Raw genomic sequence first — 22,026 nt, 5'->3', positions numbered from 1 at the left:
TGAGCATATGCGGAAACATGAGCATAAGCTCATGCTCACCCATGAGCATAAGCATAAGCTCATGCGGAAAAAGAGAAGGAGCTTATGCGGAAATAGAGAATGAGAGATGCTTCTCTCCTTCTCTTTTTCTGCATAAGCTCCTTCTCTTTTTCCGCATGAGCATAAGCATGCAAAAACTCATCCTGCTCATGCTTATGCTCATGCATGTGCATGAGCTTATGCTTAAGTTTCCGCATAAGCTCATGCTTATGCGTGAGCTTATGCGGAAATAGAGAATGAGAGAAGCATAAGCTCATTCTCTATTTCTGCATAAGCTCATTCTCTATTTCCCACTCTATTTCCCCCTTCTCTCATTTCCCCCTTCTCTCATTCTCTATTTTCCCTCATCTCTTTCCCTTTCTCTCATTCTCTATTTCCTCATTCTCATTCTTTTCTTTCCTTTACATCTTCTTTCCCTCTTATCTTTCCCTCTTCTTTCCCTCTTTCCTTTCCCTCTTCTTTCCTTTCCCTCTTCTTTCTTCTTGCCTATGCCTATGCCTATGAGAATGCTCATGTTTGTTTATTTGTTTTCTGTTTTCGTGTTTGTGTCTATGTTAGACATGGGATCACGTCGCTCATCGGACGAGTACGGACAGCCTCGCAGGAGGAGAGCTCACGATCTATATGCTCCAGAGGACTTTGATTCCTCTCTGGCGACTACCCCGAGGACTACCCCTGGTCCGACTCCTCTCGGTCCTAGCACTGTGACTACCCCTGGTCCGACCCCTCTTCCACGTAGCACTGCGACTACCCCTCAGGGAACTCCTTTGCTAGCCGCGCATGGCTTTGTTGGGACTCCCGACGAGTTTGTAGCGCAGATGAGCGATGAGGAGGCAGCGAGATTCTTCTCTCTGCTCTCTCAGAGGACCTCTGCAATTCCTTCCCCTACACCGACGGGTGGACGTACAGCCCATCCATCCCCTCGCGCCCCTTCGACCGCGGGATCATCACCTGCGCATGCCTCCCGCAAGGGAAGGAAGAGTAGGATGGGCGGCTCATGTTGTGCTGACTCAGGAGATGTAGACGAGTCAGCACACTCACGCTCCTTTAGGTCTCCACTTGGTCCGGAGACACAGTATCAGTCAGGTCCCTTTCCCTCTCCTACTCCCACAGCTACTCCTCGATCCGGAAGCGGTCGCGCAGCTTCCACTCCTTCAGACTCTGCTACCGTCAGTCCCCCTTACTCATCAGGGGATCTCTCCTATCAAATCACATCTGCCGGAGAGATAATAGAAGACAAAAAGGGCAAAGCGGTGATGGCCGCCATGAGGCGGTTGATGAGTCATCACTTCAAGAGCGGCATAAATATCGATTGGCGGTATCAAGATGGCCAAAAGAAGCAGGCGGTGATCGATGAGTTAAAACAAAGATATCCTAATCTGCCAAATGTGGAGTTTAATAACAGTTATATGCTCGAGCGCATGGGTTTGGTCCTAAAGCATCGCAGGTCAACCATGCGTACTTCCATTACAAAGGGGTTGGCTAAACCCAGCTGGGCAGCATTTTCTTCATCCTATTCTCTAATCTCTCAAGTAAGCAAGCCAATATCTTCTCCCACCTATTTTCGATGACCCCCATCAATTTCAAGCAACCTCCCACTCTATTTTCCACTCCTCACCCTAAACCGAGCTCTTGTACTCTCTCTCTACCCTTTTTCGTCTTTGGTTTCTTGAAAGGAAGTTCTTCAAGAGGTGAGTTTGTTTCAACAATCTAGGTTGTTTGTTTGTTAGCTTTAGTTTTGTGAGTGCTTCTCCCTGTATTGCTAAACCTGTAAACTAGTTTTCATGCTTAGTTTCAAAGGATTGAAACAAAAAACGAGATTTCAAGAAAGAAAGAAGACTCACCTCTTTTTTCTATATTTCTCTTCCTTCTCTTTCTCCTTGTCTCCTCAATCTCCTCCTTTTCTTGTCTCCTCAATCTCCTCCTTTCAAGAAGTTGCTTTTGTAATCTCCTCCTTTCTCTAGCATCTTATTTGAAAAAATGGGTTGTTTTCTCTCTTTTGTAAGGCCAGTATGCAGCACCGAGCGGGACATACTATTTTAGGTAAGTGCTTCCTCTTTTTCCCATTTATTATTTTTGTTATTTGCATTGGCCTGCAGCTAGCGCCTTAAGCGCTAGCTGCAGTGATGGGCGTAGGAACCCTTTCTTCCCCTCAAACTCTTTCCTTCTTCCCCCTTCTCTTATTCTCTTTTTTCCCCCTTCTCTTATTCTCTCTTTGCCCCTTCTCTCTCTTCCCCTTATCTCTCTCCTTTCCCTCTTATTCTCTATTTCCGCATAAGCTCATGCTTATGCTCATGCATGAGCATGAGCTCATGCTCATGCTTATGCTTCTCTCTTTCCCCCTTCTCTATTTCCTCAATCTTATTCTCTATTTCCACATAAGCTCATGCTTATGCTCATGCATGTAAGCATAAGCTCAATGCATAAGCATAAGCATGAGCTTATGCTTATGCTATGCTCATACTTATGCTTCTCTCTTTCCCCCTTCTCTCATTCTCTATTTCCACATAAGCTCATGCATAAGCATAAGCATGAGCTTATGCTTATGCTTATGCTTAAGCATAAGCATAAGCTCGTGCTTATGCTCATGCATGAGCGTGAGCTTATGCTCATGCATGAGCATGAGCTTATGCTCATGCTTATGCTTCTCTCTTTTCCCCTTCTCTATTTCCCCCTTCTATCATTCTCTATTTCCACATAAGCTCCACTACTACACACGCATCCTATTGCGACGTTTACGTACCGACGTTTAGCACCCGCTTAGCGCTAATCGTCGTTATAAAAATCGGGTTTCGTAAATCGTCGCTATATAGCGACTTTTGCCAAAAGTTGCTATATAGCGACTTTCTTATGTCGCTATATAGCGACTTTTAGAAGTCGCTATATAGCGACCTTCGTAAAAGTCGCTATATAGCGACTTTTAAAAGTCGCTATATAGCGACACTGAGACAAAATATTATAGCGATGTTTTTACAGAGGTTTTTTTTTTTTTTTAGGCCTTAAAATTTAGTTTTTTCCAATGACAAAATTTTTTAAATTTTCATACATGTTTGAGCTCATAGAGAATAAAAAAATGAGAGCATGTACATCAAGCCTTTGAAGCTCATATATTCATGTCCAAGTTTGAGATGAGAAAAATCAAATAAGAGCATTTACATCAACTGTTTCATCTTGAGCCAAGTCTAAGGCACCAAGCAAGTCTATCTCCAACTCTATACCGAGTTGATCTCCTATATCATCATCGTACTCTAGTATCGTACGTTCACCTAAAAGTATTTGATCATCTTCTTCAATAAAGCTTAAGTGTGGTGATTGATCTTGATGATTGTTGTCTTCCTCATCAATATCATGATCTCCATCCTCCTCCCGTGCGATGTCATTATGCGCATCTTCCTCTTGCCTCATATGGTGATCTACATCTTCTTCGCTAGATTCATCAATTGGATCCGGCATTGGTAGTGGCATCTCCATATCCACATCTCGATCTTCAAAAATCTGCTTACTTCATGGTGCAACTTGGATCACGTACCACCATCTTGGATCAGAATGATCCAGATGAAAAACCACCTATATTGAAGATGAAAAATCATGTGCCATTAAATGTCGTCAATTATATATATATCAATGGACTTTAAAAACGAAAGCTTCGACTAATTAAATCATTAGTATGCACCTGCTCAATGCACCTGCTCACAGTGCTCGAGAAGAACAAAAGTATCACTTTCATCGGTTCAATGTTTGGTGGAGTCTATTGCAAAGAGACCGCTACTATCTTTTCTCACTGTCGCATGGGGACCGTTGTAAGTAGTTCTAAACCATTTTACATCAAGAATGAAAATAGTAAATTGTCTGAAATCAATTTCATAGATGTCGCGTATGGTTCCACAATAATCCAACTGTGAGGAGAGAAGATTGGTATCTGAAGCACTTGCTCGGCTATCTTGTGTGAAGTTAGCCATGACTCCACAATCATACGTGACTCTCTTTGAATCGATGCGTTCCACGTGAAAATGTCGTCCATATGACCATAATGCACTGTACTTTTTGTACTGTGAAAGAGCATCATTAAACCAATGAAGATGCACCTATTTTATAGCATATATTGCCACAAATAATTACTTAATTACGTCAAGAGATAAGAAACTTACATGCACCATACATCCAGATGATAACTCCCGCTCGCGCTCGTTTATTGTCTCTCCATCACGTTCAGCTTTACGTACAGCCAGTTGTAGCCAATCAAGTGACATGTGAGTAGGGAGAAGAGCCACATCTCGTGGATATGGTTGCGATCGCCTGTACATTACTCTGAATCTCGTCCTTGCATTTATTCTTTCTGCTTTGGCCACTTCATATCTCTCAATCCACTTTTGCATCTCAGGGCTATTGAGGATACAAAACTTATTGAATTTCTCCATTTTCTCTTCGCTCATCTTTCTTTCAATCCCTTTTCCTTGGGGGACCTTGCCAATGATGCGATCATCATCCTTGTTGTGCCAAGCTTGCGGCATATCAGGATCCGTGGATGTAAGAAACTCTGTGATATATACTAATGACTCTTGCACAAGCCATCCCTCTGCCATGCTTGCTTCCGGTCTTGCTCTTTGTCTTACAAAACCCTTTAAAGTTTTCATAAACCACTCGAGAAAAAACATCCATCGATTATGAACGGTACGTGCTATAGCCACCTCATCAACTATGTGCCCAAGCAAGTGGACTTGAGTTGTCATAATGCTTGAGGGAAAGTGCTTCTCAAGCAAGCATACGGCTTCGATAGATTCCACCCTAGCCTTCTCAATTCTCGATATAGAGATCTCCTTTTGAGATATCCACCTATTTCACATGTCCATGCATATGTAAGATATTTGAGATATCTACCTATTTCACATGTCCATGAAGAAAATACATAATATGAATTGATAGTAAGCATACCTCACAATACCACAGATCTTGAATATAGCATTTCTAACATCTTCTTGTAAGCACCCTTTTATTGTAATTGGAAGGATGAACTATCAAAGCAACAATGAAATCATGTCAATAATATAACATAATAATAATTACGCTAACGCATCACTATTATCGGTACACTAATTCTACTTAGAATACCTGTAAGACCTTGTGCCAATCATGGGACTTGAGGCCACTAAGCTTATTGTCGTTTGAAAATGCTCCTTTCAAGCAACGCATGTACCCTGTCGGTGTTTGAAAAGAGGCAATGTCTGCCTTGATCGCTGCCTCCTCCCTCGTAGAGAGGATCCACGTTGCTTTCGGGAGGACAACTTTTCCTGAAGCACGCACTTGGGGCCACAAATGAGACATCCTATTCATAGCACGCAAGTCTTCTCGCACTTCTCTCGAGTCCTTGGAACCAACCAAGTGTGCCCAAATGGTAGCCCCTACATTCTTGAAGATATGCGTGGGATCCAAGAGATGATTGATTTGTAACTGACCCCAATAAGGAAGCTCGTGAAAGATCGATAGCCTCTTCATACCAGGAGGAGGTTCCTTTCCATTCTCCCTCCAAGCTTGAATCCAATCACTTGCTTTCAAATATGATGGTGGTGGATCAAGCTGACCTCCACGTGCGAGATGGTCGAGCGGAAGGTATCGAGCATGACCTTCATAAACATTTTTCCTCATATGTTTGGAGTAGTGTGCAAGCGATTTCAGAGCGGGTCCACAAACAGGACAAGCATGGTACCCACTTGTAACAAGTCCTGCACGCATGCATGAATATGTTAGTACAAGACATGCATGTAAAAGAGAGTAAAAAAAGCATAATCCCTCATTGTACATGTAAAGACATAACCACGTACCTGCGCACTCTCCATATCCTGGGTAGTCATGCATGGTCCACATCAAGATACCCCTGACCAAAATATCATTCGTATGCCTAGGAGCTCTAGAAATATCGAAGACCTGCACTCTTCTCCATAATATCTGTAACTCCTCTATCAAAGGTGCCATGTACATGTCCATGTTTTTTGCCTTGTACTTTCCTGGCACAAGGAGTGCAAGCATGAGGTGTCCCTTTTTTATTGTTAGCCATGGTGGGATATTGTAATTCACCACGACTATGGGCCATGTCGACCAAGATGTCGAGCGTAACCCGAAAGGATTCACACCGTCCATGGCTAGCCCAAGATGTAAGTTGCGTGGCTCCCTTGCAAAGTCCGGCCATTGATTATCTATGTGCTTCCAAGCTACACAATCTGTGGGAATCCTCAATGTGTGATCAGTGGACCGATGAGATGCATGCCATATCATCAACTCCGCTATGGATTTGCATCGAAACATGTGTTGTATTCTTGCAATGATGGGAAAGTGTCTTAAGACCTTTACCGGTATCCGCTCACCCTGCACGTCATCTCTATATCATTGTTCCCCACACTTTGGACAACTAGCCAAATCTCCATGCTCACGACGAAAGAGAATACAATCATTACGGCAAGCATGGATGGTATCATAATCCATACCCACCATTGTTAGCATCTTTTTTGCTTCATCTCTTGATGCGGGCATGGTATTTGGTGCAGGCAACATCTTCTGGAGCAACCTATGACAAAGACACTATCCAAATGATGATTCTCAAAACAAACAATATCCAAATAATGAGTCAAATTAATGCAAGGGCTAACCTCATTAAGGCTGAGACACTTGTATCCGACCACCCATATTGTACTTGTAGATTCAAGATTGAGAGACAAGCATGTAGTTTAGACATCCTAGCACCCTCGTACAATTGTGTTGATTGCAACTCTCGCATTTTGACCTCAGACTCTGACATCACGTGTACGTGGGATGTAGTGCCCCTAAAAATGGAATCCATCATGTCAACCATACCCTCGTCGTCATCCGGGAGACTATAGTCTTATTGAAAGTGAGAAGGTATATGTGTACCCTCGTCACCCTCCTCATCCTGTCATAAGCTCATTCGTGTAAATATAAGATCTTCTATTTCCTGGTATACAATAAGATTGCAAACTTAAATAGCTTTGACTTACCGATGATCCATCAACATGTGCAACACCAATGGGGGCTACTGGTTCCGGCTCCTCCCCATACATCTGCAAGTGGCGCATGATAATATGACGTTGATGTCGTACTTCTCGCTTGCAATGAGTGCAATGACAGTATAACCTCTCTGTAAGCCACTTCGTGCTCCCGAGCGTTGGTGCATCATCGGATGAGCTTCCACTCGTCCCTTCCATCTACACTTATAAAATCACAACATAAGCATGAAGAGGAGATATTGACAATTATAAGCATAGCATGTTTAATTTGAGCTTCTCTTGACAATTATAAGCTATATAGTAAGAGGAGATATTGACAATTATAAGCATAGCATGTGTGAGCTTCACATGAGGCCATTATATAGCGACGCTCTGTTCCGTCGCTATATAGCGACGTTTTTAATTAAAAACATCGCTATATAGCGACGAATAAGCGTCGCTATATAGCGATGCTGTGGGTTAAAACCCGAAACACCGAAACGCACGGCGTTTTGCTTTATGTATTCCCTAATCTCTCAAGTAAGCAACCCAAAATCTCCTCCCACCTATTTTCGACGACCTCCCATCTATTCCAAGCAATCTCTCACTCTATTTTCCACTCCTCACCCTTCTCCTACCTCTTGTACTCCAAATCTCTCCTTTTCCCTCTTTGGTTTCCTGAAAGAAAGATCTTCAAGAGGTGAGTTTGTTTCAACAATGTAGGTTGTTTGTTTATTAGCTTTAGTTTTGTGAGTGTTTCTACTTGTATTGCTAAACCTGTAAACTAGTTTTCATGCTTGATTTGAAAGGATTGAAACAAAAAACAAGATTTCAAGAAAGAAAGAAAGAAAACTCACCTCTTTTTTTTGTATTTCTCTTCCTTCTCTTTCTCCTTGTCTCCTCAATCTCCTCCTTTCCTTGTCTCCTCAATCTCCTCCCTTCAAGAAGTTGCTTTTGTAATCTCCTCTTTCCACTAACATCTTATTTGAAAAAATGGGTTGTATTCTCTCTTTTGTAGGGCCAGTCCACTACACCGAGCAGGACATACCCTCTCTTTTGTAGGGCCAGTCCACTACACCGAGCGGGACATACTTTTACAGGTAAGTGCTTCCTCTTCTTTCCATTTATTATTTCCGCATTTTCATTGGCCTGCAGCTAGCGCCTTAAGCGCTAGCTGCAGTGATGGGCGTAGGAACCCTCTCTTCCCCTCTCTCTCTTTCCTTCTTCCCCCTTCTCTTTTTCTCCTTTTTCCCCCTTTTCTTTTTTCCCTCTACTCTTATTCTCTCTTTCCCCCCTCATCTCTTTTCCCCCTTCTCTTTTTTCCCTCTTCTCTTATTCTCTCTTTCCCCCTTCTCTCTTTCCCCCTCATCTCTTTTCCGAGAAGCTTATGCTTCTCTCATTCTCTATTTCCGCATAAGCTCCTTCTCTTTTTCCGCATAAGCTCCTCCTTCTCTTTTTATGCATAAGCTCCTCCCTCTCTTTTTCCGCATGAGCATAAGCTCCTTCTCTTTTTCCGTATAAGCTCCTTCTCTTTTTTCGTATAAGCTCCTCCTTCTCTTTTTATGCATAAGCTCCTTCTCTTTTTCCGCATGAGCATAAGCATGAGCTTATGCTTCTCTCATTCTCTATTTCCGCATAAGCTCCTTCTCTTTTTCCGCATAAGCTCCTCCTCCTTTTCTTATGCATAAGCTCCTTCTCTTTTTCCGCATGAGCATAAGCATGAGCTTATGCTTATGCTTATGCTGAAGCATAAGCATAAGCATAAGCTCATGCTTATGCTCATGCATGAGCATGAGCTTATGCTTATGCATGAGCTTATACGGAAATAGAGAATGAGAGAAGCTTATGCTTCTCTCATTCTCTATTTCTGCATAAGCTCCTTCTCTTTTTCCGCATAAGCTCCTCCTTCTCTTCTTATGCATAAGCTCCTCCTTCTCTTTTTCCGCATGAGCATAAGCTCATGCTTATGCTCATGCATGAGCATGAGCTTATGCTTATGCATGAGCTTATGCGGAAATAGAGAATGAGAGAAGCTTATGCTTCTCTCATTCTCTATTTCTGCATAAACTCCTTCTCTTTTTCCGCATAAGCTCCTCCTTCTCTGTTTATGCATAAGCTCCTCCTTCTCTTTTTCCGCATGAGCATAAGCTCCTTCTCTTTTTCCGTATAAGCTCCTTCTCTTTTTCCATATAAGCTCCTCCTTCTCTTTTTATGCATAAGCTCCTTCTCTTTTTCCGCATGAGCATAAGCATGAGCTTATGCTTCTCTCATTCTCTATTTCCGCATAAGCTCCTTCTCTTTTTCCGCATAAGCTCCTCCTTCTCTTCTTATGCATAAGCTCCATCTCTTTTTCCGCATGAGCATAAGCATGAGCTTATGCTCATGCATGAGCATGAGCTTATGCTTATGCATGAGCTTATGTGGAAATAGAGAATGAGAGAAGCTTATGCTTCTCTCATTAATCTCTATTTCCGCATAAGCTCCTTCTCTTTTACCGCATAAGCTCCTCCTTCTCTTCTTATGCATAAGCTCCTCCTTCTCTTTTTCCACATGAGCATAAGCATGAGCTTATGCTTATGCTTAGGCTCAAGCATAAGCATAAGCATAAGCTCATGCTTATGCTCATGCATGAGCATGAGCTTATGCTTATGCATGAGCTTATGTGGAAATAGAGAATGAGAGAAGCTTATGCTTCTCTCATTCTCTATTTCCGCATAAGCTCTTTCTCTTTTTCCGCATAAGCTCCTCCTTCTCTTTTTATGCATAAGCTCCTCCTTCTCTTTTTCCGCATGAGCATAAGCTCCTTCTCTTTTTCTGTATAAGCTCCTTCTCTTTTTCCGTATAAGCTCCTCCTTCTCTTTTTATGCATAAGCTCCTTCTCTTTTTCCGCATGAGCATAAGCATGACATGAGCATAAGCATGAGCTTATGCTTCTCTCATTCTCTATTTCCGCATAAGCTCCTTCTCTTTTTCCGCATAAGCTCCTCCTTCTCTTCTTATGCATAAGCTCCTTCTCTTTTTCCGCATGAGCTTATGTGGAAATAGAGAATGAAAGAAGCTTATGCTTCTCTCATTCTCTATTTCCGCATAAGCTCCTTCTCTTTTGCCGCATAAGCTCCTCCTTCTCTTCTTATGCATAAGCTCCTCCTTCTCTTTTTCCACATGAGCATAAGCATGAGCTTATGCTTATGCTTATGCTCAAGCATAAGCATGAGCATAAGCTCATGCTTATGCTCATGCATGAGCAGAGCTTATGCTTATGCATGAGCTTATGTGGAAATAGAGAATGAGAGAAGCTTATGCTTCTCTCATTCTCTATTTCCGCATAAGCTCCTTCTCTTTTTCTGCATAAGCTCCTCCTTCTCTTTTTATGCATAAGCTCCTCCTTCTCTTTTTCTGTATAAGCTCCTTCTCTTTTTCCGTATAAGCTCCTCCTTCTCTTTTTATGCATAAGCTCCTTCTCTTTTTCCGCATAAGCATAAGCATGAGCTTATGCTTCTCTCATACTCTATTGCCGCATAAGCTCCTTCTCTTTTTCCGCATAAGCTCCTCCTTCTCTTCTTATGCATAAGCTCCTTCTCTTTTTCCGCATAAGCATAAGCATAAGCTCATGCTTATGCTCATGCATGAGCATGAGCTTATGCTTATGCATGAGCTTATGCGGAAATAGAGAATGAGAGAAGCTTATGCTTCTCTCATTCTCTGTTTCCGCATAAGCTCCTTCTCTTTTTCCGCATAAGCTCCTCCTTCTCTTCTTATGCATAAGCTCCTTCTCTTTTTCCGCATGAGCATAAGCATGAGCTTATGCTTATGCATGAGTTTATGCGGAAATAGAGAATGAGAGAAGCTTATCCTTCTCTCATTCTCTATTTCCGCATAAGCTCCTTCTCTTTTTCTGGATAAGCTCCTCCTTCTCTTCTTATGCATAAGCTCCTCCTTCTCTTTTTCCGCATGAGCATAAGCATGAGCTTATGCTTAAGTTTACGCATAAGCTTATGCTACAGTTTCACGCATAAGCTTATGCGTGAGCTTATGGGGAAACATGAGCATAAGCTCATGCTCACCCATGAGCGTAAGCATAAGCTCATGCAGAAAAAGAGAAGGAGCTTATGTGGAAATAGAGAATGAGTTTCCGCATAAGCTTCTCTCATTCTCTATTTCCGCATAAGCTCCTTCTCTTTTTCCGCATAAGCTCCTCCTTCTCTTTTTATGCATAAGCTCCTTCTCTTTTTCCGCATAAGCTTCTCCTCCTCTATTTCCGCATAAGCTCCTTATCTTTTTTCGCATAAGAAGCTTATGTGGAAATAGAGAATGAGAGAAGCTTATACGGAAATAGAGAATGAGAGAAGCTTATGCGGAAATAGAGAATGAAATAAGCTTTTGCGTGAGCTTATGCGGAAATAGAGAATGAGAGAAGTTTATGCTTCTCTCATTCTCTATTTCTGCATGTGTGGAAACATGAGCATAAGCTCATGCTCACCCATGAGCATAAGCATAAACTCATGCGGAAAAAGAGAAGGAGCTTATGCGGAAATAGAGAATGAGTTTCCGCATAAGCTTCTCTCCTTCTCTTTTTCCGCATAAGCTCCTTCTCTTTTTCCGCATGAGCATAAGCATGCGGAAACTCATTCTCTATTTTATGCATAAGCTCCTTCTCTATTTTCGATGCCTATGCTTAAGCATAAGCATAAGCATAAGCTCATGCTTATGCTCATGCATGAGCATGAGCTTATGCTTAAGTTTCCGCATAAGCTCATGCTTATGTGTGAGCTTATGCGGAAATAGAGAATGAGAGAAGCATAACCTCATTTGCTATTTTCACATAAGCTCATTCTCTATTTCCCACTCTATTTCCCCCTTCTCTCATTTCCCCCTTCTCTCCTTCTCTATTTTCCCTCATCTCTTTTCCCTTCTCTATTTCCCCCTTCTCTCATTCTCTATTTCCTCATTCTCATTCTTTTCTTTCCTTTCCATCTTCTTTCCCTCTTTCCTTTCCCTCTTCTTTCCCTCTTTCCTTTCTCTCTTCTTTCCTTTCCCTCTTCTTTCTTCTTGCCTATGCCTATGCCTATGAGAATGCTCATGTTTGTTTTTTGTTTTCTGTTTTTGTGTTTGTGTCTATGTTAGACATGGGATCGCGTCGCTCATCCGACGAGTACGGACAGCCTCGCAGGAGGAGAGCTCACGATCTATATGCTCCAGAGGACTTTGATTCCTCTCAGGCGACTACCCCGAGGACTATCCCTGGTCCGACTCCTCTCGGTCCTAGCACTGCGACTACCCCTGGTCCGACCCCTCTTCCACGTAGCACTGCGACTACCCATCAGGGAACTCCTTTGCTAGCCGCGCATGGCTTTGTCGGGACTCCTGACGAGTTTGTAGCGCAGATGAGCGATGAGGAGGCAGCAAGATTCTTGTCTCTGCTCTCTCAGAGGACCTCTACAATTCCTTCCCCTACACCGACGGGTGGACGTATTGCCCAGCCATCCCCTCGTGCCCCTTCGACCACGGGATCATCACCTACGCATGCCTCCCGCAAGGGAAGGAAGAGTAGGATGGGAGACGTAGACGAGTCAGCACACTCACGCTCCTTTAGGTCTCCACTTGGTCCAGAGACACAGTATCAATCAGGTCCCTTTCCCTCTCCTACTCCCACTACTACTCCTCGATCCGGAAGCAGTCGCGCAGCTTCCACTCCTTCAGACTCTGCTACCGTCAGTCCCCCTTACTCATCAGGGGATCTCTCCTATCAAATCACATCTGCCGGAGAGATAATAGAAGACAAAAAGGGCAAAGCAGTGATGGCCTCCATGAGGAGGTTGATGAGTCATCACTTCAAGAGCGGCATAAATATCGATTGGCGGTATCAAGATGCCCAAAAGAAGCAGGCGGTGATCGATGAGTTAAAACAAAGATACCCTAATCCGCCAAATGTGGAGTTTAATAACAATTATATGCTCGAGCGCATGGGTTTGGTCCTAAAGCATCGCAGATCAACCTTGCATACTTCCATTACAAAGGGGTTGGCTAAACCCAGCTGGGCAGACAAAGCTGATTGGAAGTACTTCAAGAAGCAACATAGGGACCATCCCGAAATGTTGGAGGGTCAGAAGAGGGCTGCGAAGAGACAGCTGGACGTCGTAGGTACTTCGCACTTTGGTGCAGGCGGATGGTATGCGTTCGAGGTAACCGTGGTAAGTCTACTTCTTCCCATTTAATGTATTGTTCTATTTGTTTTACTTGCATATTACATGCACTTTAGCTAACTTTAACTCTCATAAATTAGATCCATAGCAAGCTGCGATGGGTCGTCTTCCTACGGATGCAGAGACGCGGCACGCATTTCGGATAGGAACAAAGCCGTGGTTCATTGAGCAAGAGGCAATGGGAGTGACAGTCGATTGGGCTGAGGTGGCTGCTCGCACGGTATAAGTTTACTCCTACTTGTAATCTCACTTTTTAATTTAAGTTCCAATCTAATTTTCGATTTATATGGTTCACTCTTAGGGTCAAAGCTCAAGCGTCCCATCATCGGAGACGAGCGATCAATAGGGGCAAGGATCGGACGCAGGTGCCGAGGACGAGGGAGAAGACGCAGGTGTCGAGGACGAGGGAGAAGACGCAGGTGTCGAGGACCAAGGAACAGGCCAACAAGACAAAGATGATTCGGATTCGGATGAGTAGTGGTAGTAGCATTTTTTATATCCGCTCGTTTGAGCAATTTTGTATCGCCCTTTCATAGGGTAATTTTGTTACAAACATAGTTGTATATGTATATGCATTTTTTCCTCATCGTTCACAAGAACAATTTTGTCACACCCTGCAAGCAAGGGAAATTTTGTTATAAAAAACTTTCTTTTGTAATTATTAAAAAAAAAAAGGATTAGTGGGCCTAAACAGGGCCAAAAGGAAGCCCTGTTTAGCCCCACTAACCCTTTTTTTTTACTTCTGTTAATTGTCGCTATATAGCGACGTTTACCAGTGTCGCTATATAGCGATGATTAACAGAGTCACTATATAGCGATGTTTTAATCATCGCTATATAGTGACGATTATCAGCGTCACTATATAGCGACGCTTCTTTTTCGACGATTTTAACGACTTTTATAGCGACCTTTGCGCCCGTGAAAAAAAATTTTAATGTAAAAAGCGTCGGTATTTCCATAGGAAAATGGCCTATGCCTTGTAGTGCTCATGCATAAGCATAAGCATGAGCTTATGCTTATGCTTATGCTTAAGCATACGCATAAGCTTATGCTCATGCTTATGCTCATGCATGAGCATGAGCTTATGCTCATGCTTATGCTTCTCTCTTTTCCCCTTCTCTATTTCCCCCTTCTCTCATTCTCTATTTCCGCATAAGCTCATGCATAAGCATAAGCATGAGCTTATGCTCATGCTTATGCTTCTCTCTTTCCCCCTTCTCTATTTCCTCTAACTCTAATTCTCTATTTCCGCATAAGCATAAGCTCATGCTTATGCTTATGCATGAGCATGAGCTTATGCTCATGCTTATGCTTCTCTCTTTGTCCCTTCTCTTATTCTCTATTTCCACATAAGCATAAGCATGAGCTTATGCTTATGCATGAGCATGAGCTTATGCTCATGCTTATGCTTCTCTCTTTCCCCCTTCTCTATTTCCCCCTTCTCTCATTCTCTATTTTCACATAAGCTCATGCATAAGCATAAGCATGAGCTTATACTTATCATAAGCATAAGCATAAGCTCAATGCATAAGCATAAGCATAAGCATAAGCTCATGCTTATGCTCATGCACTCTCAATCTGTATTTCCGCATAAGCTCATGCATAAGCATAAGCTCATGCTTATGCTCATGCATGAGCATTAGCTTATGCTCATGCTTATGCTTCTCTCTTTCCCCCTTCTCTATTTCCTCCTTCTCTCATTCTCTATTTCCGCAAAAGCTCATGCATAAGCATAAGCATCAGCTTATGCTCATGCTTATGCTTCTCTCTTTCCCCCTTCTCTCATTCTCTATTTTTGCATAAGCTCATGCATAAGCATAAGCATGAGCATGAGCTTATGCTCATGCTTATGCTTCTCTCTTTCCCCCTTCTCTATTTCCTCTAACTCTTATTCTCTATTTCCGCATAAGCATAAGCTCATGCTTATGCTTATGCATGAGCATGAGCTTATGCTCTTACCCCTTCTCTTATTCTCTATTTCCCCTAACTCTTATTCTCTATTTTTGCATAAGCATAAGCTCATGCTTATGCTTATGCATGATCATGAGCTTATGCTCATGCTTCTGCTTCTCTCTTTCCCCCTTCTCTTATTCTCTATTTCTGCATAAGCTCATGCATTAGCATAAGCATGAGCTTATGCTTATGCTTATGCTCATGTGCTCATGCTCATGCTTATGCTTCTCTCTTCGCCCCTTCTCTTATTCTCTATTTCCGCATAAGCTTATGCTCATGTTTATGCTTCTCTCTTTCACGCTTCTCTATTTCCTCTAACTCTTATTCTCTATTTTCGCATCAGCATAAGCATGAGCTTATGCTTATGCTTATGCTCATGCTCATCCTTATGCTTCTCTCTTTCCCCCTTCTCTTATTCTCTATTTTCTCTAACTTTTATTCTCTATTTCTACATAAGCATAAGCATGAGCTTATGCTCATGCTTATGCTTCTCTCTTTCCCCCTTCTCTCATTGTCTATTTCCGCATAAGCTCATGGATAAGCATAAGCATGAGAGCATAAGTATAAGCTCATGCTTATGCTTATGCATGAGCTTATGCGGAAATAGAGAATGAGAGAACGGGGAAATAGAAAAGGGGGAAAGAGAGAAGCATAAGCATGAGCATAAGCATGAGCATAAGCTCATGCTCATGCATAAGCATAAGCATGAGCTTATGCTTATTCAAAAATAGAGAATAAGAGTTAGAGGAAATAGAGAGTAAGAGAAGGGGGAAAGAGAGAAGCATAAGCATGAGCATAAGCTCATGCTCATGCACTTATGCTTATGCAAAAATAGAGAATAAGAGTTAGAGGAAATAGAGAATAAGAGAAGGGGGAAAGAGAGAAGCATAAGCATGAGCATAAGCTCATGCTCATGCATGAGCATGAGCTTATGCTCATGCTTATGCTTCTCTCTTTCCCCCTTCTCTTATTCTCTATTTCCTCTAACTCTTATTCTCTATTTTTGCATAAGCATAAGCATGAGCTTATGCTCATGCTTATGCTTCTCTCTTTCCCCCTTCTCTTATTCTCTATTTCCGCATAAGCTCATGCATAAGCATAAGCATGAGCTTATGCTTATGTTAATGCTCAAGCATAAGCATAAGCATAAGCTCATGTGCTCATGCTCATGCTTATGCTTCTTTCTTTCCCCCTTCTCGATTTCCTCTAACTCTTATTCTCTATTTCCGCATAAGCTCATGCATAAGCATAAGCATGAGCTTATGCTCATGTGTATGCTTATGCATGAGCATGAGCTTATGCTCATGCTTATACTTCTCTCTTTCCCCCTTGTCTGTTTTCTCCAACTCTTATTCTCTATTTCCGCATAAGCATAAGCATGAGCTTATGCTCATGCTTATGCTTCTCTCTTTCCCCCTTCTCTTATTCTCTATTTCCTCTAACTCTTATTCTCTATTTTCGCATAAGCTCATGCATAAGCATAAGCATGAGCTCATGCTTATGCTTCTCTCTTTCCCCCTTCTCTTATTCTCTATTTTCTCTAACTCTTATTCTCTATTTCCGCATAATCTCATGCATAAGCATAAGCATGAGCTTATGCTTATGCATGAGCATGAGCTTATGCTTATGCATGAGCATGAGCTTATGCAGCATAAGCATGAGCATAAGAAAATGAGACATATGCTCATGCTTATGCTTATGCATGAGCATAAGTGGAGTAGACATATGCTCATGCATAAGCATGAGCATATGTCTCTTTTTTCCCCCTTCTCTTATTCTCTCTTTCCCCCTTCTCTCTTTTCCCCTTCTCTTTTCTTCCTCTTCTCTCCCTCTTCTTCCTCTTCTTCCTCTTCCTTTCACTCTTCTCTCCTCTTCTTTCCCTCTTTCCTTTCCCTCTTCTTCCTCTTCTCCTCCCCCTTCTCTTTTCCCCCTTCTCTTTTCCCTCTAAAATCCTCTTCTTTCCCTCTTTCCTTTCCCTCTTCTTTCTCTTCTCCTCCCCCTTCTCTTTTCCCTCTTTCCTTTCCCTCTTCTTCCTCTTCTCCTCCCCCTTCTCTTTTCCCTCCTCTCCCTCTTCTTCAGATTCCTCTTGCTCTTCTTCCTCTTCCTCTTCCTCTTCTTCCTCTTCTTTCCCTCTTTGCCTATGCCTATGCGTATGCCTATGCTTATGTTTGTTTTTTTGTTTTTTGTTTTTGTGTTTTACAATGCACTTTTTGGGGGTATGCATGCTGGTGCCGTGAGCACGAAAATGTGGATCCACCTATGTGGCCCGCCAATGAGACAGATGATGTGGCGTGGCACATGGTAGTGTGACCAGCGAAACTCACGAACATGGTAGACATGACGTGGCAATCGGGCAGACTCACAACATAGATATATATATATATCTATATATTTATTTTATTTAATGATAAATAAATAATATTATTTATCACTTATTTATTTAAAAAGAAAAATAAAAATAATATAATCTCTCTCTAAGAAATCATGTGTGTGTGTAAATATAATATATATATAAATATGTATATATGTATATGTATTATATTTACACACACACACACACACATGCATGTGCATGCGTGCACACTCTTGTATATATATAGATTTATATTGAATTATATATATATATAATAAATGTATACAAGTATATTATAATCTCTCTCTCAAAAATCATATATATATATACATATAATATTTATATTTAATATTTTTGAATAATCCTTTTTAAAATACTTTTAAGTTAATATTATATATTTATCATAATATACATATAAATATAATATATAAATAAATAGATATATAAATATATGAATATAAATCTATATATAAGTATATTAAAATTTGATTTCTTAGAGAGAGAGAGAGAGAGAGAGAGGGAGAGAGGGAGAGAGGGAGAGAGAGAGAGAGAGAGAGAGAGAGAGAGAGAGAGAGAGATTTTGTATTATATAATGGCTCCCCCACGAGCTTAACCGATTGGTACAAGCCTTGAGAGGTCCCAAAGTGACTGTCAAGCACCACAAATCGTGATGGAAGTATTCAAACAAAGGCCTAGCAATACACAAGGACTGGGGGACATATTGGATGGTGAAGTGCGCTATAAGAAAGGAAATGACATTCATCTCTTCTTCAAGGAAACATACAATCATCAGGTCCACCACACCCATATCCAAAGTAAAGGAAACACATGTCCCAAGGTGTTAACATGGTGTCTAGAGAAAGGTAAGTCATCCACTCCCATGTAGTAGAGAGTGGCTTACTCTCAGATGTATTTGTGGGAATATTTTAATGCAAGAAGGGTTTTTGACCAATTTCCCTATACTAATGTGTCTTCTTGCTCTATCATGATCATGAGTTATAGCAAGCAGGACGAAGGTGTGGTGGCTTTGTATATAAAAAAGTAGGTCATTCTCAAATTAGCAAGGTTACATTTGAGATCCCATGCTGAAGAGAGAGGTTATATTATATTTATATTTATTATATATATATATATAATTATATATATATATACACACACACTCACACTCAAACATGCCCAAAGAACCAATGCACATGTACAGTGTGTAGACATAGCATGACCTATGTGCACACATAGACAAACACACATATATGCATACACATGTACATGAGCATACATACACTTGAGCATGTGTACACGAGCGATATTCAAACATATATGTGTATACACACATGAATACATATGCAAATAGTAGGTGGTTTCCACACACACATACACACACACACACACACACACACACACATAGAGAGAGAGAGAGAGAGAGAAAGAGAGTATTGGTATAAAATCTATTTTTTCTGAACAAAGGCATTGTTAGGGCTTCATTGGAATTGATTCAAAAACTTGTTGAAAAGCATACAAATATTGAGATTTGAAAACTTTCACATAGACATAAAGAGAGAGAGAGAGAGAGAGAGAGAGAGAGAGAGGTATGGGATGCTATCAAAAAATGAAGTGATGAGACATATCCAATTAAAAATTTCCTGGACAATCATTCAAATACTGAGATTCGTAAAGTAAGCCTAAAATTATATTCCTTGAAATTAAAATAGCCCTAAGATGCTAACCTTGATACCCAGCGGAGCGGGTCTCTAATGGGTCATGCTTCTCCTGAGCCTTAAAGGATAGAAGCCTAACCTTTGCATGGATTTTGAATCTGATTATCTTAGCCATTTTGGCTTTCTCGTTTCAAAACTACATGTGCACTTCCTCTACACGCATGTGAACGCTCCAAACAACTTCCCTGTCAGCCCTCTGAACGCTCCAAATCACTAATTAATTGTCCCGTTGCATAGATTTTGAATTTCTTGTCACACTAAAAGACCATCCGGAAGAAAACCAATTCAGCATGATGATGCGGAAGGATGTGAGTAGAAGATTTAGCTTGGAGAAGCGTAGGTTGCTAAGGACATTTTATATAAAAAAAACTCTAACAAGACACGGAGTCTCTTCTGTGCTCTTTGTTACGCATCAGCTGGTAGATCGAAGGTGCAGCTGACTGTATTAAAATCAGTTACAAATAACGGAATCTCTTGTGTTGCTCTTTCTTACGCATCAGCTGGTAGATCGCAGGTGCAGTTCACTGTATCAAAAGCTCTAACAAATCACGGAGTCTCTTATGTTGCTCTTTCTGCTGGTAGATCGCAGGTGCAGCTCACTGTCTTCTAAGAAAAACTCTGCCAACCACTGCACATTCGGAGCCTCTCTCATGGCTTTTGTTGACCTTTAAGAAACTGTTGTAACTGCTCGTTCTTTCATCGATCAGAAACTAGGCAGCTCACCGCCTTCCCTTGGAGTGCTTACTCACAGACTTCCACCCCCTTAAAAGGACATCTTGTGCCCTCCTTGTGCATCGGCTTCCTGCTCCACCACCCATCACCCATAAGCTCAATACGGCCGCAGTTCCTCTGCCAAGCTTCCGCTGCCTGCACTCCGTGGTCCTACTCTTTGTTACTTCTCTCACTATTGGCCAGTTTACGTTCCTTAGTGCCTCCCCTAATGCTACTCAGTTTACGTTCCTTAGTGCGTCCCCTAATGCTACTGCAATCCGCGACTCTCTCCGCAGCGCTGGTTTCCATCACTTTATGCCTCTCGCGCAACTGAGCGGGCTTCCGATGGGGATTTCCACGAAGTTCACCGTTTTTATTCCCTCCGACAGCTCCATTGCCCTTGCTCTTCCTCGCAGCACTCAGCTCTTGGAGTACCATGTGGCACCCCGAATTTTACCGTATCAAGATCTCACCTGTTTGCCTCTGGGCTATCGGATTCCAACACTCCTCCCGGGCCACAGCATTGTTATAACGAGTAGCCGAGGACATTCGGACGGTGAAGAAAGGCTAACCATTGACGACGTGGAGGTGATTGCACCAGACCTATACAAGGATGGGTACGTAGTGATTCACGGACTGAACGGTGTACTCAATCCTTTCATGTTTGGAGCGAATGCACCATAGTCATCCCAGATTTCAAGTTGGAGAGCAATCAGGCGTCTTGTCATGTAGACACGGTTTCATCTTTGATCCACAATAAGAGGTTTCGAAGCTTTTTGAAACCCTCAGCTCAACTCAGCCTTCATCGAGACGGTCATTCTAATTCGAAATCTTTACATGATCCGGTCATAGGGATGTAAACATCATCAATGTGAAGGATTGCTTTTGGTTTACAATGTGGTACCTAATTTGCTCAGTCATGCTAACCCTAAAAAAGTACTTATTAATTTTGGACTCCTCTTGCTGTCCCGCCCAAAAACACAAGTTCAAAAAGAAATTATTTGCAATTATTGGATTTAACAACTCATTATTGGAATCATGGAAATAACAAAAAAAAGTCTAAGAAATAGAGGAATATTGAATATTTTGGATGCAATAATATATTACATTCAAAGGGGCTTTGCAAATGTAGTACTCATGTTAATTTTTCTCAATTTGCAAATGCAATAATATTCCTGTGTAATAACTCTACTAAGACTCATGTTCTCCAAAACTTGTATGATGTTAATAAACAGCTTGCAATTGTCTTTTCTCCAAAATTACTAGCTATTGTTAGCAAATACCTGAAACATAATAAATGTTTGATATTCAACAATCAAAACCACTTAAATTTCACATAGAAGTAGTACTGTTTACGACCACAACAACACAAAGCAACTATAGACGCGCTTGGTAGACGCACAAAATAGCGGGCGCGTCTATAGGTGTTGCTTTAGTAGAGGAATTACGGGCGCATCTAAAAGTGCATTTAAAAGCTCGTCTATTTGTGCGTAAATTGACACGTCTACTTACGCATCTAAACTGAGAAAATACGGGCCCATCTAACTAAGAATCAAACGTGCATTTAGACGCGTAGATAGACACAAACCAGAGAATACAGAAAGTAAGATTTTGGTGTACATCATTGCTTTCCAAACATTGCCCATGATTACCAAAGCACAAAATTTTTTGCAAGCCCACATATACAAGAATTAAGTGAGATGAGGAGAATGAGACAATATGTAAAATAGTTTTACCAATATCAATTATGGGGCTACGGTTCAATCTTATCCTCAATGAGATCACCCCTTGCCAAACTATCTACTTCAAAATCCAAACAAGTGTTTAGATCTACAAATACATTCAACCCACTACTACTTGTGCCACTCATGTGCTCATTGAAATCAGCATCTCGAATGGTAGGCTCGTCCTCACGGGTAATGGCCTCAATATCTGTATCTCCTATCTCATGATCATCCTCCTCTCTCGTATCATGGTCATCATCACGTCCATGGCCATGATCATCCTCCATACGCTCCATATTAGTAAATGTACTATACATCACTTTGGAACGTGGC

The 22,026-nt window shown here is 41.6% G+C and overlaps 1 protein-coding gene across 1 annotated transcript in view; it reads left to right on the top strand.

Annotated features, from left to right (window-relative positions):
- The window catches only part of LOC147889438 (uncharacterized), a 37,357-nt gene extending 16,675 nt beyond the window's left edge, over positions 1-20,682 (top strand). The window contains exons 2-4 of the mRNA XM_087391253.1: positions 17,250-17,307; positions 19,695-19,847; positions 19,973-20,682. Coding sequence (XP_087247379.1) covers positions 17,250-17,307; positions 19,695-19,847; positions 19,973-20,653 — 892 coding nt within the window. The 3' untranslated portion in view covers positions 20,654-20,682. The remainder of the gene's footprint in view (positions 1-17,249; positions 17,308-19,694; positions 19,848-19,972) is intronic.
- The last annotated feature ends 1,344 nt before the right edge of the window (positions 20,683-22,026 follow it).

This window comes from Dipteris shenzhenensis, chromosome 20 (assembly GCF_047967505.1).
Source record: "Dipteris shenzhenensis isolate YYH24624 ecotype China chromosome 20, Dip_SZ_1.0, whole genome shotgun sequence".
Lineage (NCBI taxonomy): Eukaryota > Viridiplantae > Streptophyta > Polypodiopsida > Gleicheniales > Dipteridaceae > Dipteris > Dipteris shenzhenensis.
This window is presented reverse-complemented; position numbering and strand designations above follow the sequence as displayed.